The 20,053-nt window shown below is 43.3% G+C and overlaps 1 protein-coding gene across 1 annotated transcript in view; it reads left to right on the top strand.

Annotated features, from left to right (window-relative positions):
• The window catches only part of MFSD4A (major facilitator superfamily domain containing 4A), a 99,772-nt gene that overhangs the window by 56,447 nt on the left and 23,272 nt on the right, over positions 1–20,053 (top strand). Inside the window, exons 3-7 of the mRNA XM_056560713.1 lie at positions 6,903–7,142; positions 7,259–7,436; positions 8,079–8,194; positions 8,973–9,146; positions 11,687–11,834. Coding sequence (XP_056416688.1) covers positions 6,903–7,142; positions 7,259–7,436; positions 8,079–8,194; positions 8,973–9,146; positions 11,687–11,834 — 856 coding nt within the window. The remainder of the gene's footprint in view (positions 1–6,902; positions 7,143–7,258; positions 7,437–8,078; positions 8,195–8,972; positions 9,147–11,686; positions 11,835–20,053) is intronic.

Below are 20,053 nucleotides of genomic sequence, written 5' to 3'. Positions count from 1 at the left end.
ATTGATAGGTGTGCACTGCACTTTAGTATATCTGATTATTTTTCTCCTTTGTTTCTCATATGGTAGTAGGCCCCAAACACTGTAGACCCCATTAAAAAAAAAAGCAGTCACCGTTAAATTATTCCACCACAGTTCCCGGTCCTTTGTGCACAATTCTCCTCTCTGAGTTTACATTGCGCTCATAGGAAGCCTTGGCTGAAGTGACAGGACGGAGCCCCCAATGGTGGGGATGTGGTGTACTTACAACTTTGTGTTGGTTTTAAAGATACATACACAGTTGAAAACAATGCTTTTCCAAGGATCTGGGACATGTGTCCCGAATTCCCATACGGACCCCCGCCCCCCCCCCCCCCCCCCCCCTTCTCCTACAGGCATTATTATGACCCTGGGTATTATAGTATAATCATGCAACTTACTGTAGCTTTGTCCCATTGAAGTAAATAATAAATGTAAAACATGAAAAAGTCTAATTCTTATAAACCCTTTTGCAAACAAGCCCAAAAAAACTTTTCTGTAACATGTACATAAAAGAAGCGTGTTCACCTTATTGAATTAATGCTGAGAAGCAACTAGATCAAAATACAATATGTAGATGTGCGACCATGCCTGTTTCTTCTACTTGAATTTACTTTGTGTTCACCTTATACCCATCAGTAGCTCAAATAAAAGATGATTTACAAGCATGAGTAATATGTACACATAAGTAACCAATTTCTCCAAGGTTGCATGATCAAAAGAGTAAAAGAAGCAGACCAGCTGCATCAAAACAGGAAGCAAGATATAACTGCAACACCATATATTGTATAGAAAATGTGTGAAGCTGAAGCGAAAAGAAAACAAAAGCTATATAAATTGGGTATAAATATTATCTTACTGAAACATCTCAGTTTTTCAAGTTCACCTGACAAATAATTTTGTTTTCACAGCATATTTCATGAAATTGTAAAGGGTGTCATTACAAAGTACAGTTTGTCCTACAAAAAACAACCCCACATATGGGTTTATAGAGAGAAGAAATAGAGTTATGGCTCTTAAAGGGAATGCATCACTTAGATTGGGGCTCCATCTTGACGGAGCTGTTTTTACCAGCATTTAGACATATGTGTGTGATATCCCAGTACGGGATGACGTGGCCCCGTACTGCCCTCCTGCCCTGTCAGGCAGAGTCCCTGCATGTCCCCAGGGCTCCCCTGCAGCATACCCCCATTATGTATATAGGTTTGCCTCATTTAATGTACTGTTGCTTTAATGTCTGTGCCACATGAATGTTACCCAGAGGACTCCAGTGACCAGGTGACCCCCCCAAGGGACCTATGGGCACCTTGCACAGCCCCCCTATATAACAAGGGGAGGGGCTGCAATATCTTCGCTTGTATGCTGAGGTCCAGTGCAGTCGTCTGTGTCCAGAGCAGGGGCGTACCTAGAGCATTTGGCACCCAGGGCGGACCCTTTGTTTGCCCCCCCCCCCAGGAGCGGACTGACAACACTCGGGGCCCACGGACCAAAAAAAAAAGCAAGGGCCCCTACTAGGCTCTACAGCTCGTCAATCTTCTGCCACGCCCCTATTCCACCTAAATCCCACACAATAAACTAAAATTTATATATATATATATATATATATATATATATATATATATATATATAAGAAACACTTTAACATAGGTAAATTTCCATGACTAATAATACTGGCATACAAGGAGTAAATATATACCACCACACAATAACTGGATAATACCGCCATACTGTACTGAATAAAACCACTATACAGACCAGTATACTATAAAGAATCTGTATACAATATAAGTGATTATATACAGGACCATATGGCGGTAGATATCAGCTGTACACAGGATGTGTATACCATATAAGTGATTACAGTTACATTTTGGGACTCGCAATTACGTATTTTCTGATCATGCGTCCTCTTTTCTTTTCTTTTCCGTCCAGATAAAACCGCCATGTGGATCTCTTAACAACTGCAGGAAAAACATGTCAGACTCTGAATTTTTCCAGTGCTCTCCCCTCCTCTACATAATCTTTCAATCTATAGGCCCACAAACTGTAATAATGCCCTCCTTGGTGTCCTGCACAGTAAACGGGCAGGTAGGTAGGTAGCCAGGTAAATGGGTAACTAGGTAGGTAGATCAGGAAGCCAGATATGTAGGTAGGTGACAAGTTAGGTAGGTAGAGGGCTAGCTAGGTAGTTAGGCAGCCGTGTATGAAGGCCAGGTATGTAGGTAAGTAGTTAGGCATCCAGGTATAAAGTTAGGTAGCCCCCCTTCCCTGTAGGTATAGGCAGCAGAGTTAAACCCCCTTTCTCCTTAGGTATAGGCAGCAGAGTCCCCCTTTCCCCGTAGGTATAGGCAGAGTTAAAAAAAACAAAACTCCCCCGTTTCCCATAGGTATAGGCAGAGTTAAACCCCTTTTTTCCCATAGGTATAGGCAGATCCCCCCCCCCCCCTCTTCCCCATTGGTATAGGCAAAGTTACCTTCCCCTCTTTCCCATAGGTATAAGCAGGTACACCCCCCACTTTCCCATAGGTATAAGCAGAGCTACACCCCCCCTCTTTCCCATAGGTATATGCAGTTACACCCCCCCCTCTTTCCCATAGGTATATGCAGTTACACCCCCCCCTCTTTCCCATAGGTATATGCAGTTACACCCCCCCCTTTTCCCATAGGTATATGCAGTTACACCCCCCCCCCTTTTCACATAGGTATATGCAGTTACACCCCCCCTTTCCCATAGGTATATGCAGTTACACCCCCCCTTTCCCATAGGTGTATATGCAGTTACACCCCCCTCTTTCCCACATGTATATGCAGCTACACCCCCCCCTCTTCCCCTTAGATATATGTAGAGTAACCCCTCCCCTTCCCCATAGGTATATGTAGAGTAACCCCTCCCCTTCCCCATAGGTATATGTAGAGTAACCCCTCCCCTTCCCCATAGGTATATGTAGAGTTAACACCCCTCCCCTTCCCCATAGGTATATGTAGAGTAACCCCTCCCCTTCCCCATAGGTATATGTAGAGTTAACCCCCCTCCCTTCCCCATAGGTATATGTAGAGTAAACCCCCCCACCCCTTCCCCATAGGTATATGTAGAGTAACCCCTCCCCTTCCCCATAGGTATATGTAGAGTTAACCCCCCTCCCTTCCCCATAGGTATATGTAGAGTAAACCCCCCCACCCCTTCCCCATAGGTATATGTAGAGTGGCCCCCCCATAGGTATATGTAGAGTAGCCCCCCTTCCCCATAGGTGTATGTAGAGTAACCCCCCCTCCCCTTCCCCATAGGTATATGTAGAGTAACCCCCCCCTCCCCATAGGTATATGTAGAGTTAACCCCCCCTCCCCTTCCCCATAGGTTTATGTAGAGTACCCCCCCCCCATCCCCTTCCCTATAGGTATATGTAGAGTTAACCCCCCTCCCCTTCCCCATAGGTATATGTAGAGTAACCCCTCCCCTTCCCCATAGGTATATGTAGAGTAAACCCCCCTCCCCTTCCCCATAGGTATATGTAGAGTAGCCCCCCCCCCATAGGTATATGTAGAGTAGCCCCCCCTCCCCTTCCCCATAGGTATATGTAGAGTAACCTTCCCCCTCCCCTTCCCCATAGGTATAGGTAGAGTAACCCCCCCCCCATAGGTATATGTAGAGTAACCCCCCCCCCCTCTCCCTTCCCCATAGGTGTATGCAGAGTTGAGAAAAAAAATAAAAAAAGGATGCTCTATCCCACGCAGCGATCTCCTCAGCTGCAGGGCCCGCGTCTTCTCCCCTCCACAGTACAGGCGCCAATGAGTGACGTCACCGGCGCCTTTACTGCGTGCTGCGTGGGGGCGGAGGTCACGTCTCCTCTGTGTAAGCTGCAGATGCGGCTCACACAGAGGGGACGCCTTCTCCTGTATGTGCGCGTATCGCGCATACAGGAGAATGTAGCGCTGTCTGCTGGGGATCTGGGACGAGTGTCCCGGATCCTCAGTAGTGGTGGCGGCGGGTCAGTCCGCCCCTGGTACCCCCTTTGTGAGCGGCACCCGGGGACCCCTTAAGGACCAAGCCCATTTTCACCTTAAGGACAAGAGCGTTTTTTGCACATCTGACCACTGTCACTTTAAGCATTAATAGCTCTGGGATGCTTTTACTTATGAATTTGATTCCGAGATTGTTTCTTCGTGACATATTCTACTTTAACATAGCAGTAAAATTTCGACGATACTTGCATCATTTCTTGGTGAAAAATTTCAAAATTTCATAAAAAATTAGAACATTTTGCAATTTTCGAACTTTGAAACTCTCTGCTTGTAAGGAACATAGACATATCAAATAAATTATATACTGATTCACATATACAACATGTCTACTTTATATTTGCATCATAAAGTTGACATGTTTTTACTTTTGGAAGACATCAGAGGGCTTCAAAGTTCAGCAGCAATTTTCTAATTTTTCACAAAATTTTCTAAATCTGAATTTTTCAGGGACCAGTTCAGGTTTGAAGTGGATTTGAAGGGCCTTCTTATTAGAAATACCCCGTAAATGACCCCATTATAAAAACTGCACCCCTCAAAGTATTCAAAATGACATTCAGTAAGTGTGTTAACCCTTTAGGTGTTTCACAGGAATAGTAGGAAAGTGAAGGAGAAAATTCAAAATCTGCATTTTTTACACTCGCGTGTTCTTGTAGACCCAGTTTTTGTATTTTTATAAGGGGGAAAAGGAGAGAAATCCCCCCCAAAATTTGTAACCCAATTTCTCTCGAGTAAGTAAATACCTCATATGTGTATGTAAAGTGTTCGGCGGATGCAGTAGAGGGCTCAGAAGGGAAGGAGCGACAATGGGATTTTGGAGAGTGAATTTTTCTGAAATGGTTTTTGGTGGGCATGTCACATTTAGGAAGCCCCTATGGTGCCAGAACAGCAAAAAAAAATCCATGTGGCATACTATTATGGAAGCTACACCCCTCAAGGAACCTAAAAAGGGGTACAGTGAGCCTTAACACCCCACAGGTTTTTGCCGACTTTTCGTTAAAGTCTGATGTGTAAATGATTTTTGCAACAGCCTCCAGCTGTTGCAAAACTTCCAGCATGCCTGGAAAGTCAATCGCTGTCCGGCAATACTGGGAGTTGTCTTGCAACAGCTGGAGGCTCCGTTTTGAAAGCGGTGTCATATGAGAAATGTTTTATTTGGGGGGGGGGGGGGGGGTCTGTGTAGGGGTATGTGTATGTAGCGTTTTACTTTTTATTTTGTGTAATGTAGTATAGTGTGGTGTTTTTAGGGTACATTCACACTGCCGGGGTCTACAGCGAGCTTCCCGCTGGGAGTTTGAGCTGCGGCGGAAAACTTGCTGCATCTCAAACTTGTAGCAAGAAGCTCGCTGTAGACCCCGGCCGTGTGAATGTACCCTGTACATTCACATGGGGGGGGGGGGGGGAGGGGCGCAAACCTCCAGCTGTTGCAAAACTACCACTACCAGCATGCCCTTTGGCTGTCCGTGCATGCTGGGGGTTGTAGTTATGCAACAGCTGGAGGCACACTGGTTGCAAAACACTGAGTTTGTTACTTAACTCAGTGTTTCCCAAAAAGGGTGCCTCCAGCTGTTGAAAAACTACAACTCCCTGCATGCCCAGACCGCCGAAAGACATGTTGGGAGTTAGTTTTGCAATATCTGGAGGGTCACAGTTTGGTGACCACTGTGCAGTGGTGTCCAAGCTGTAGCCCTCTAGATGTTGCAAAACTTCAACTCCAAGCATGCCCAGACTGTCAAGGCATGCTTGGAGTTGTAGTTCTGCAACATCTGAAGGGCCACATGTTACAGAACTGCAACTCCCAGCATGCCTGGACTGTCTGGGCATGCTGGGAGTTGTAGTTTTGCAACATCTGTAAGAGCACAGTTTGGAGACCACTGCACAGTGGTCTCCAAACTACGGGCCTCCAGATGTTGCAAAACTACAACTCCCAGCATGGCCAGAAAGCCTTTGGCTGTCTGGGCTTGCTGGGAGTTGTAGTTCGGCAACTCCTGGAACGCAGCAGTGAAGATCATTTACCGCTGATCTTCACTGCTGCGTCCGCTGCCTCTGCCGGTCCCGCGCTGTCAGTCCGGATACCGCCGCGGGTCCCGACACGATCGCCAGTCCCGGGATATGATCGCTGGTCCCGGGACCATCCGCCATCTTCCCCCCGCTCTGCCCCGACATCCAGTCCTAACGACCAATGGCAGGGGTTTAGGAGCGAGGTGGCAGCTGCCACCTCTCTCCTATCACTCAGGATGGATCGGAATTGTCACTGACTGCTCCGATCATCCCTATTTTTCGGGCGATCGGGTCACCAGAGACCCGATCAGCCCGGAACCCCGCAAGTCATTGTGATTAGTCAGTGACTAACTGACTGACTAATGACAACGATCTGCAGCAGGGGACCAGTCTGATTGGTCCCCTGCTGCATAGTGTCATCGGTCAGCTGTTCAGAACAGCTGAGATGACGTTTCTATCACCATGCCAACGGACATGGTGATAGAAAATGTATTGGACGTGTATACACGTCCATTTGCCGGATGGGGTTAAGCAGAGAGCATGAAGTTATCATGTATGACAATTTGTTTTCTGCACAAAGCCTATTTTTATTGAGCAAATATATACCACCTAACAAGACACGAACAAATGTGTCAGATACCTGAGCACAAAGCATAAGCCTAGCTCTGCAGCTCACTGGTTTCTATATTTGTGCAAAATGTAAAAAGTCCTGTGCGTCATTTTGGTAAATTTTAAGCAGCTGCACATAAAATATACCAAGCATACATGGGTAAAATCTATACTATCCCTCACCAACATTGATAGATGTCCCACCATTGAATCTATTAATAAGTAATTCTATGAATAAGAATCAGTTTTTTCTCCCTCAGGTACTTCACTTCTTTGTTGGATTTGGAGCTTTGTTGAGTCCATTAATAGCCGATCCATTTCTTTCTGATACCAACTGTATCCTGTCAAATGGCACACTGAATGGAAGCAGTAACCTTGAGCACATTAGGAATTCGATTGTCCCACATCATCCCGGCAATGTATCTCACTATGTTCTTCCACTTCATGGTCCAGTATTGACAAACGTGTCCTATGCCTTTTGGATAATGGCTGCCATCAATGTAAGTTCTTCCTGAATGTGGTTTACTTATATTTGTATATTCCTGACTTGTAACCAGAAAGTTCAGTATCGGTAGAGTGGCTACTACTAGACCTAAATCCAGATGTTTTCCTCCAGCTTCCTGTGCCTATTGCGGTTTTCCTATTAATGTACCAGAAAGGTATGGTGCCTGGTTGTGATCGCAGGCGTGGGTCTTTACTGTCTGCCGATGAGTTAGCAATGGAGACTCAGAAGGAGAAAGAGATGTATGACGAGAAGAAACCAGGAACACAAGAAGAGCATATCCATAAAGAAGGTAATAACTTCACATTAGCCGTTGACATCCCAGATTTGTCAACCTGGCTTAAACTCAAACTGTCTGGTTTTGCCCATATTAACCAATCACAGCTCAGCTTTAATGTCTTAATGCGCTCTGGTAAATGCTGATATGTGATTGGTTGCTGTCAAAGGCAGATTGGTAAATCTGGGCCATTGTGTTGGTTACTTTTTGTTTTTTTATCTATGGCACACAATGTAAAAGTTTGATTTGCTCAATGAAAAGGGTTATGCTGCTTCTATAAATACATCAATTATAAATAAACCTAAATAATGGCTAAAATGTAAATTATAAAAAGTATCTGATTCTATTAAGCACAATACTTAGGGTGTTTTTTGCCGATATCATGCACACTCACCATCACTAGTCCTACAGCGCCATTAGTTTTATTCCAGCACGGCTAAATCCATGTGTTTTATTACTCTACCTCAACATTTATTCTACAATAATAGTCTTTGCAGCACTATAGAAGCAAAAAAATAATTAGAAATGTGTTTTTGTTTTTTACATTATTACATAGCATATTCTATCATCTGCAGTTTAACATGCACAACTGTCTTTCCATCATCCCCAACATTTTGCCCAGATTTGTGTACTATTATAATAGAATTTTTCCCTTAGGTCACGCTGTGCATTTCCTTTGCTGCCATAACAAAAAGTTTTGGAACGCCCCCCACACCTTTTTTGCCATTCACGTATGTTCAGCAGCGATCCTGTTCATGACAGATGGATTAGTGGTAAGATATATCTACTGTGTATATGGTTTTGGGCTATATTTTATGTGTGAAAATTTAGGGAGACGGATAGATAAACTGAGTTTATGATGAAAACTGCAGATACTACCAACTGAAAGAGATTAGGGTCAGCGCTTATCATGTGCTACTAAATTAAGAGATAACAGTAACCAGTATTAAGAGATAAAAAAAGGCAACAAAAGCAAACATGTGAATACAAAGAGGAAATGGCTAGATAATCTAAATGAAAAAGACCAACATTACTGTTTGTTATGTAGATCCAACCTTTTTTCTGAACAAGTCTGCCCAGTACAGATAAAAGGTTGGATTTGATTGACAACCAGAAATCTACTTCTGATCTTGCGGAGATTTTAACAGCAGTTTGTTAGTTTGTCAGTGTAAACTGCTATAAATCTGACGAACATGGGTGGACTCCCCCCCCCCCCCCCCCTCCCTTCACCCCAAACCACACCTCTTAATCACTAGACCACACCCCTATTGTGAGTGAATGGCATTGAAAACTTCAGACTTCAGGCTTGCTCAGAAATTGTGCCATTTTTTTGCTGTTTTCACCAGAAGTCAAAATAATCACACATGATAAATACCCCCCAAAGTTTTTTCCCTGAAACCCAGTAATGAGGGGCCAGTCGCGATTTGATGCTGCTAGGGCTTCAGGCAGCACAAATCTACCGACAGATGCCGTCTAAGAGAAAAGCATTCATGTCAAAATAAATACTGTAAGTACTGTATATTTTAATTTGTATGCATTTATTTGCCACAGGGTGAATATTCTGGCTTTGTCTACAGTTATGCTGTGGAGGAGCCACTATCATTACCTCATAAGACAGCAGGATATCTGCCTAGCCTCTTTTGGGCATGCATCACCCTGGGGAGACTCATTGCCATACCGGTGTCCTACAAAGTACCTCCACGCTCCATGCTACTTTTTAACCTAGTAAGTTGTTCCATTTTAAAGGTGAACACATGTTTATGACCACCATGACATGGATATATATTAGCGGAATTACTAGGGCAAGTACAACCTGGCTCGCAGCTGATAAAACTTTGAGCAGGCGGCAGGACTTTTAAGGCTAGGTTTTAACACAGGGATGTTTTTTCTTTGTTTTTTTTGTTTTTTTTAAACTGCCAGTACAGTTTGTAAGCCAAAGCCAGAATTGTATTGAAAAGGAATGGCAAATAGAAAGGAATTACTTATATTTCTCCTTCCTCCTGGATCCACTTTTGACTGGCTCAAAAACTTCAGTGGCAGTTTTCCCCAAAAAAACCTTTGTTGGAAACCTAGCCTAAAACAGCCTTTTTTTAAAGTCAAAAACAGCCATAAACACTGTGTGACACTTGCCTAACAGAACCACTGGTTCTCCAGTCTGTCATCTTTAAATGGTTACTGTTGTTTCCAACAACTTCCCTCGATTTAAAGGGGAACTCCGTTGGGAAAAAAGTTTTCAAATCAACTGGTGCCAGAAAGTTAAACAGATTTGTAAATGACTTCTATTTAAAAATCTTAACCCTTCCAGTACTTATCAGCTGCTGTATACTACAGCTATGCTACAGAAAAATGTGTGAAGTTCTTTCCAGTCTGACAACGGTGCTCTCTGTTGACACCTCTGTCCGTGTCAGAAACTGTCTAGAGCAGGATTTGCTTCTAATCTGGACAGTTCCTGACACAGACAGAGGTGTCAGCAGAGACCACTGTTGCCAGACTGGAAAGAACTTCACAATTTTATCTGTAATATACAGCAGCTGAAAAGTGCTGGAAGGGTTAAGATTTTTTAATAGAAGTAATTTATAAATCTGTTTAACTTTCTGGCACCAGTTGATTTAAAAACCATTTTTTTCCACTTGTTTCCTCTGGAGTTCCCCTTTAATAGTCTGTGATTACTCACACACTGGGGAGAGAGGCAGAGAGCCTGGGCAGTTTGCATGCCACCTTAGCCTGTCTGCCCCCTCCAGAGAGTCTATGCTGTTTCAGAAGGTCCAGGGAACATAAACAACTATACCCATTATAAATCTACATGAAATGCTATTTAAAGTATAATATAGTTGTCATATCTACAAGCAAAACCAGTCATGGTTTGATATCATATATAAAGATGGTGCAGCTCACAATTACGCAGTGACCGAGGTGGATTGGGCAATACATCTATACCCTAGGTGTGTAAAATTGAAAAAAATATTGGAAAAAAAAAAGAGGAGCCCACACCTCAAGGACAATGATAATCTATAATTATTGTAATACAATTGGCTGAGACCGTGCTTCAATTAATAAAGAATATTAAAATGTATTTAAAATATCAAATACATATAAATTCCCCTCACAGGGCCCTTGTGGGAGGAATAATTACATTAATATCATACAATTCAATGGCAATTCATTAGAAGTATAGAATAATAACTGCCAAATAGTCCAACAGTGTGACCGATTCTCCACTAATAGTATTCTGATAGTCTGGAAAAAATGCAGATTTAAGTCCAACATTGGAATATGATGTAAATGGAAATGTCCAAATTCAAGCATAAATAGGCCACTGATGTGGGAAAATAGATTTATATTACCAGTTGGGTTTTGCCATCTCCTTTCGCTTGATGTGCGATAGGGTCTACAAGGTTCTACGCAGGCAGACTGATGGTGTTCCCTCGTGGAAGAGGCGTCTGACATCAGAATCTGTGATAGGAGCAAATACAGGGAGTCCAGAAGCAGCAGGAGATTCGGCAGGTGGAATCCAAATGCAGTATGTAGATTTCGCTGTAGGTGGTAATCCCGGAACTGGTTGACAGATCCCAGTGTTAATATTAAATCACACAATGGTCACACTTGGACTGATAGTGGCTCAAAGTCTGTAGTGGGGTCACACTGCGTCTTATGGCACTGGGCTAAACGCGTTTCAGGGTAGTCAAGACAGTTAGTCCGACCCCTTCCTCAGTAGTTGTGATTTAATATCAACACTGGGATCTGTCAACCAGTTCCGGGAATTACCACCTACAGCGAAATCTACATACTGCTATTGGATTCCACCTGCCGAATCTCCTGCTGCTTCTGGACTCCCTGTATTTGCTCCTATTGCAGATTCTGATGTCAAACGCCTCTTCCACGAGTCCAGCGGGTCCAGCGCCATCTGGACCAGCCGAGCGGGGCGCATGCAAGCGCATACAGGTCAGAAAGCAAAAGGAGACGGCAAAACCCAACTGGTAATATAAATCTATTTTCCCACATCAGTGGCCTATTTATGCTTGAATTTGGACATTTCCATTTAGCATTTACATCATATTCCACTGTCCGACTAAAGTGATAGATTATCATTGTCCTTGAGGTGTGGGCTCCCCTCTTTTTTGCAATGGTTTGATATCAGTATTGTTACAGAATTTACATGCTACTGGATCAAGCAATATTGCTACTATTGGAAAAAAAATCCCTGGATTAAAGGGAATGTGCCCCAAACTAACGGAATATGTCAATATTCTTTTCACACTTAACAGGTTGGAATGTCTGCAACATTTCTGTTCCTGATCTTGTCACAGAACAGTATACCAAGTCTTTTTATTGGTACAGCTTCTCTTGGTCTATTCCTCAGTAGTGTTTTCCCCAGCATGTTGGCTTATACTGAAGATATTCTGAACTATAAAGGTAAGTAGTGGTTCTCCCCTGTAGTATACACGTCATCTTTTTCATCTGTTAGATATATGTAAATTATGGAGCAGTTTTCTCATGGCCAAAATGATGTCTGCCAAAAAGTGATCTTGAACTTGCATAGTGGTTGTCCTTTATCTAAAAAAAATATAGGCCTTCATTTACTATAGCAAAGCCAACATGTTTTGTCGGATTGCGCGCCAGAATTGAAAAAACCCAGACTAACTCTGCATTTTGCTAAGAAAAATTGAAAAAGGGGCGCTGCTGCTGGAAAAAGTGGTGTGGTCACCTAAAAGGGGCGTGTTCCCGACGTTTTCACAAAAACCCAACATATTTACTAAGGTATTCACAGAAAATGTGGTGGATTTCTGCTGAGTAAAAAAAGCTAAATGTAGGGAAAGTGTAGGGAAACCTTAGTAAATACTGTGGAAAATAAATTGTAGGAAATTAACCCCTTATGGACGCAGCCCTTTTTCACCTTAAGGACTGAGCCCTTTTTTGCAATTCTGACCACCTTCTCTTTACGCATGAATAACTCTAAAACGCTTTCACTTAATATTCTGATTCTGAGATTGTTTTTTCGTGACAAATTCTACTTTATTTTGGTGGTAAATTTTCGGCGTTACTTGCATCCTTTTTTGGTGAAAAATCGTCAAATTTCATGAACATGTTGCATTTTTCTAACTTTGAAGCTCTCTGCTTGTAAGGAAAATGGATATTCCAAATAAATGTTATTTTTCTTCACAAACACAATATGTCCACTTTATGTTGGCATCATAAAATGGACATATTTTTACTTTTTGAAAAAATTAGAGGGCTTCAAATTAGAGCAGCAATTTTCAAAAATTTCATGAAAATTGCAAAATCTGAAGGGACAGATGTTACAGAACTACAACTCCCAGCATGCCTGGGCAGTCGAGGCATGCTGAGAGTTGTAGTTTGGCAACATCTGGAGGGCTACTGTTTGGGCACCAATGTAACAGTGGTCTCCAAACTGTGACCCTCCAGATGTTGCAAAACTACAACTCCCAGCATGCCCAGACAGCCTTTGGCTGTCTGGGCATGCTGGGAGTTGCAGTTTGGCACCCACTAGGAAGGGCAGCAGTAAATATCGTTTACTGCTGTCACTGGCAGCTCCGATCATCCCTATTTTCCGGGTGATTGGGATGTGACGAGACCAATCTCGCCACGTTGCATTGGAGAAGCCTGGTTGCCCGCCTGCTGCCTTTGGACTATGGCCCTGGGAGATTGGGTCCTTTAACCTCTTCAGGACATAGGGCGTATGGATACGCCCTGCATCCCGAGTCCTTAAGGACCGAGGGCGTATCCATACGCCCGTGGGAATTCCGGCACCCACCGCTAGCCGGTTGGGGACCGGAGCCGGATGCCTGCTGAAATCGTTCAGCAGGCATCCCGGCATATCGCCCAGGGGGGTCATTATGCCCCCCCATGTCGGCGATCGCCGCAGATCGCTGGACAATTCAGTCCAGCGATCTGCGGCAATTCCGGGTCAATCGGGTCTCCAGTGACCCGATGACCCGGAATTACTGGCTGTTCGGGGCCGTCTCTGACGGCCCCGAACAGCCAGAGCCTGCAGGGGTGAGATGGCACTGGTGCCACCTCACGATCACCCTGATTAGTCGACCGGATTACCGGCCGACCAATCAGGGCGCCTGCTGCGGGTGTCACTCCCGCACCCGCTCCGCCCCTCTTCTGGAGGACGTGAGCGGGTGCGGGACGTGCACCCCGGGTGCTGGGGACCCCGATCCCCGGCGTTAATGTTGGGATCGGGGCCCCAGGAGCAGCGGCAGCGGCGGGACTGACCTGCAGCGTCTGGATCGTTGGAGGTGAGTGACAGCCTCCTGCTGTTGCTTAGCAACAGCTCCCAGCATGCAAAAAGGGCATGCTGGGAGCTGTAGTTATGCAACAGCAGGAGGCAGACCACCACAACTCCCAGCATTCCCTTATGGGCATGCTGGGACTTATGGTTTTGCAACAGCTGGAGGCACATTCTTTCTATGGAAAAGTGTACCTTCAGCTGTTATATAACTGCAACTCCCAGCTTGCACAAACAGCTAAAGTGCATGCTGGGAGTTGTAGTGGTGCATCTGCTGGTTGCATAACTACAACTCCCAGCATGCCCGTTGGCTGTCGGTGACTGCTGAGAGTTGTAGTTTTGCAACAGCTGAAGGCACACTGGTTGTGAAACACTGAGTTAGGTCACAAACTCAGTGATACATAACCAGTGTGCCTACAGTTGTTGCAAAACTGCAACTCTCAGCAGTCACCGACAGCCAACGGGCATGCTGGGAGTTGTAGTTATGCAACAGCTGGATGTCCCCCCCCAATGTGAACGTACAGGGTACACTCACATGTGCGGAGGATTACAGTAAGTATCTGGCTGCAAATTTGAGCTGCCACAAACTTTCTGCTGCAGCTCAAATTGCCAGCGAGAAACTACTGTGAACCCCCGCCCGTGCGAATGTACCCTAAAAACACTACACTACACTAACACAAAAAATAAAATAAAAAGTAAAAAACACTACATATACACATACCCCTACACAGCCCCCCTCCCCTCCCCAATAAAAATGAAAAACGTCTGGTACGCCACTGTTTCCAGAACGGAGCCTCCAGCTGTTGCAAAACAACTCCCAGTATTGTCGGACAGCCGTTGACTGTCCAGGCATGCTGGGAGTTTTGCAACAGCTGGAGGCACCCTGTTAGGGGTATTCTACGCCAGTGATTCCCAATGTCCACCCCTATGCAAGTCCCTAATTTAGGCCTCAAATGCGCATGGCGCTCTCACTTTGGAGCCCTGTCGTATTTCAAGGCAACAGTTTAGGGCCACATATGGGGTATCGCCGTAATCGGGAGAAATTGTGTTACAAATTTTGGGGGGTATTTTCTGCTTTTACCCTTTTTAAAAATGTAAAATTTTTGGGAAAACAAGCATTTTAGGTAAAAAAAATAATTTTTTTTTACATATGCAAAAGTCGTGAAACACCTGTGGGGTATAAAGGTTCACTTAACCCCTTGTTATGTTCCCCGAGGGGTCTAGTTTCCAAAATGGTATGCCATGTGGGGTTTTTTTTTGCTGTCCTGGCACCATAGGGGCTTCCTAAATGCGGCATGCCCCCAGAGCAAAATTTGCTTTCAAAAAGCCAAATGTGACTCCTTCTCTTCCGAGACCTGTAGTGCGCCAGCAGAGCACTTTTCACCCCCATATGGGGTGTTTTTTGAATCGGGAGAAATTGGGCTTCAAATTTTTAGGGGTATTTTCTGCTATTACCCTTTTTAAAAATAAAAAATTATTGGGAAAACAAGCATTTTAGGAAAATTTTTTTTTTTTTTTTTTACATTTGCAAAAGTCGTGAAACACCTGTGGGGTTTTAAGGTTCACTTTATCCCATGTTACATTCCCCGAGGGGTCTAGTTTCCAAAATGGTATGCCATGTGTTTTTTTTTTGCTGTTCTGGCACCATAGGGGCTTCCTAATGGTAACATGCCCCCCAAAAACCATTTCAGAAAAACGTACTCTCCAAAATCCCCTTGTCGCTCCTTCCCTTCTGAGCCCTCTACTGCGCCCGCCGAACAATTCACATAGACATATGAGGTATGTGCTTACTCGAGAGAAATTGGGCTACAAATACAAGTAAAAATTTTGTCCTTTTACCCCTTGTAAAAATTCAAAAATTGGGTCTACAAGAACATGTAAGTGTAAAAAATGAAGATTGTGAATTTTCTCCTTCACTTTACTGCTATTCGTGTGAAACACCTAAAGGGTTAAAACGCTGACTGAATGTCATTTTGAATACTTTGGGGGGTGTAGTTTTTATAATGGGGTCATTTATGGGGTATTTCTAATATGAAGACCCTTCAAATCCACTTCAAACCTGAACTGATCCCTGAAAAATACTGAGTTTGAAAATTTTGTGAAAAATCGGAAAATTGCTGCTGACCGTTGAAGCCCTCTGGTGTCTTCCAAAAGTAAAAACACGTCAATTTTATGATGCAGACATAAAGTAGACATATTGTATATGTGAACCAAAAAAAAATGTATTCGTAATATCCATTTTACTTACAAGCAGAGAGCTTCAAAGTTAGAAAAATGCAAAATTTTCAAATTTTTCATCAAATTTACGGATTTTTTACCAAGAAAGGATGCAAGTATCGACAAAAATTTTCCACTATGTTAAAGTAGAATATGTCACGAAAAAACAATCTCGGAATCAGAATGATAACTAAAAGCATTCCAGAGTTATTAATGTTTAAAATGACAGTGGTCAGATGTGCAAAAAACGCTCCGGTCCTTAAGGCCAAAATGGGCTCCGTCCTGAAGGGGTTAAAAACAGTATTCAGCCATACCAAAGTGTGTGTCACTCATTCTGTCCCTTTAAATACAGTGGGGTCATTCGGTACTTGCCCTGTGTGAGCGGTAATACCCCAGATAGCTATGCCATGGAGCCCATTCATATAATGAAAGACTATGGGAAAGACTTTAGCTCCATGGCAATTGAACTGTATGTGTGTGGTCTGAGCACCATTTGATAATGTGCGCTCAGACCTAAGCTATCTGGAGATATGTTGCATGTATATGTTTTATGTAGTAATTGTGTAGTTTTATGTCTTTTTGCAACCATGTGCTCAATGGAGTCTGCCTCTATCCCTGGATATAATTGGATTATTTTCCCATTGTCTCCAGGACAGAGGGCTCTGGGGAACCAGTTTGTGCCAGATAGCCATGTGCCAGCCAGGGCCCAAAAGATACTTTACTAACTTTTGAACCCCTGGTCTGATTCATGCCATTTTTTAATATGTTGTTCCCCTGAATGGATTGATTGTGAATATGTAATTTTTATGTGATGTATGGTTTTAGAGTTATGAAAATTGGGTAAAAAGTATGTTTTAACTGTATGTGTAATTGAGTTTCCTCTCAGGATAAGGGGAGGGAATATGTGGTATGTAACTGATATGTGATTGGTTGTTTTATACCTCCCTGTGGGCGGTCCTTTATTTGAAAAGACTGTAATAAAAACCAGGCTGGGTGTGCCAGCACCTCAGACCACTGCTTGACCCTCAACACAGAGCCTTGTCTCGTTCTTGGGGGGATTCACTGTATGCTGTTAGAGACTGATTGCCAGGAGTGTAAGCCGCTTGGGAGCTTTTACTGTTAGCAACTATTCGTGAGGTTCCAGTTTGGAGTGCTATTTTGTACCCAGATTGGGAGTTTTGTATCATCTTCTGCAGTAGCTGTGCCTGTGTTTCTGAAAAGGGGATTATTGCCTAAACGGTATTTAACCCCTTGTGTGCAGAAACGGTCCGTTACAGGGGTGTTGCCATGGCAACCCACTGTCCTGTGCAGAGTCAGTTCTGACCAATGGCAGGGGATAGGAGGAGATCGCAGCACTGCGACCTCGCTCCGATCATCTATATTTTCCGGGTGATTGGGTCACCAGAGACCCGATCAGCCCAGGATAGCAAAAAATCGCATGTCTGAATTGACATGCGATTTTCTGAGATCACTGACATGGGGGGTCTCAGGACCCCCCTCGGCGATGTGTCGGGATGCCTGCTGAATGATTTCAGCAGGCATCCCTGTCCGGTCCCCAACCGGCTAGCGGTGGGGACCGGAATTTCCACGGGCGTATGCATATGCCCCACATCCTTAAGGACTTGGGATGCAGGGCGTATGCATACGCCCGGCGTCCTGAAGAGGTTAAAACCCACAAAGAAACCTACACAACACTCTTAGTAAGTAAGGGCCATTGATGTAGATGCTTAATTGCAGGAAATGGGAAGGCAGTTTTCAAATTCCCAGTCTTACAGATTTATGATATATTCAGTTATTTACAGTGGGGATCAAAAGTTTTGGCATCCCAGGTAAAGATTTGTATTAATGTGCATAAAGAAGCCAAGGAAAGATGGAAAAATCTCCAAAAGGCATCAAATTACAGATTAGACATTCTTATGTCAACAAAAGTTAGATTTTATTTCCATCATTTACACTTTCAAAATAACAGAAAACAAAAAAAAAATGGCGTCTGCAAAAGTTTTGGCACCCTGCAGAATTTATAGCATGCATCCATAGTGTCATGGATTGTTCTCAATCATCATCTGGGAAGACCAGGTGATGGCAATCTCAAAGGTTTTAAATGCCCAGACTCATCTGACCTTGCCCCAACAATCAGCACCATGGGTTCTTCTAAGCAGTTGTCTAGAAATCTGAAACTGAAAATAGATGACGCTCACAAAGCTGGAGAAGGCTATAAGAAGATAGCAAAACATTTTCAGATGTCACTATCCTCTGTTCGGAATGTAATTAAGAAATGGCAGTCATAAGGAACAGTGGAAGTTAAAGCAAGATCTGGAAGACCATGAAAAATATCAGACAGAACAGCTCGCAGGATTGTGAGAAAAACAATTCAAAACCCATGTTTGACTGCACAATCCCTCCAGAAAAATCTGGCAGACACTGGAGTTGTGGTACACTATTCCACTATAAAGAGATACTTGTACAAATATGGTCTTCATGGAAGAGTCATCAGAAGAAAACCTCTTCTACGTTCCTCACCACAAAAACCAGCGTTTGAACTTTGCAAATGTACATATAGACAAGTCTGGTGCATTTTGGAAACAAGTTCTGTGGACCGATGAGGTTAAAATGGAACTTTCTGGCCGGAATGAGCAAAGGTACGTTTAGAGAAGAAGGGGAACAGAATTTAAAGAAAAGAACCTCTGTCCAACTGTTAAGCATGGGGTGGATCAATCATGCTTTGGGGTTGTATTGCAGCCAGTGGCACAGGGAACATCTCACAAGTAGAAGGAAAAATGGATTCAATAAAATTTCAGCAAATTTTGGATGCTAACTTGATGCCTTCTGGATAATGATCCTAAACACACCTCGAAATCCACGGGGGATTACATCAAAAGGCGTAAACTGATGGTTTTGCCATGGCCTTCACAATCTCCTGACCTCAACATAATGGAAAATCTATGGATAGACCTTAAAAGAGCAGTGCGTGACAGACAGCCCAGAAATCTCAAAGAACTGGAAGACTTTTGTAAGGAAGAATGGGCAAAGATACCTCAAACAAGAATTGAAAGACTCTTGGCTGGCTACAAAAAGCGTTTACAAGCTGTGATACTTGCCAAAGGGGGCAGTACAAGATATTAACTCTGCAGGGTGCCCAAACTTTTGCAGATGCCATTTTTTAGTTTTCTGTTATTTTGAAAGTGTAAATGATAGAAATAAAATCTAACTTTTGTTGACATATTATAAGAATGTCTAATCTGTAATTTGATGCCTTTTGGAGATTTTTCCATCTTTCCTTGGCTTCTTTATGCACATTAATACAAATTTTTACCTGGGGTGCCCAAACTTTTGATACCCACTGTACATTTATTAAAGTTTTTAAACCAAAATGTAATAAAAACTGTCAATAAGTGAATGCATAACTATTAAAACCACTAGGACTCTTTCAAATCTTCAGTTGGAACAGTCAATCATTGTATATAACTTTAAAGTCTTACTGTCATTTAGAAAAACTTTTTGATATGTCATACAGTGCTGAGACTCTCAATGATCTCTAGATAAAGCCGGGAGAAATGCACGTCAGCACGTCTATAATGGAGCCTTTCTCTTTAAACTGGTTTGCATGACATGTCAAACATTTTTTCTAAATGACAGTAACACTTTTAACACTATATGGCTAATAGTATGGAGTTAGACCTCCCCTTTTGCAGCTTTAACTTTTCACAAGATTTTGGAAGGTGTTTGTGGGAATTTTTGCTAATTCATCTAGAATGGCAATTGTGAGGTCAGACACTGATGTTGGATTATAGAGCCTGTATCGCAACCAGCATTCCAATTCATCCCTAAGGTGTTTAATGGGATTGCAGCCAGGGCTCTGTGCAGACCATTCAATATCTCAACACCAAACTCATAAAATCTAATGATTATGGACCTCATGGTTGTCTTTATATTCTGTAGCATTTTCCATTACCTTTCATTGGGAATAAGGGGATTACCCAAACCCTAAAAATCCTTTCCCATACCATTATCCTTCTTCCTCCAGCACTAGGACCACTCAGAAATGCATCATCTTCATAGACTGCAATGCATTTTTGAGCAGAATCTGCAGACACATTGAATGGTTCAATATTTCTGCAGGCACCAGAATTGCCGAAGAAATTACACCTTGAGCACAGTGCAG

Source organism: Hyla sarda, chromosome 2 (genome assembly GCF_029499605.1).
Source record: "Hyla sarda isolate aHylSar1 chromosome 2, aHylSar1.hap1, whole genome shotgun sequence".
Taxonomy (NCBI): Eukaryota; Metazoa; Chordata; class Amphibia; order Anura; family Hylidae; genus Hyla; species Hyla sarda.
This window is presented reverse-complemented; position numbering and strand designations above follow the sequence as displayed.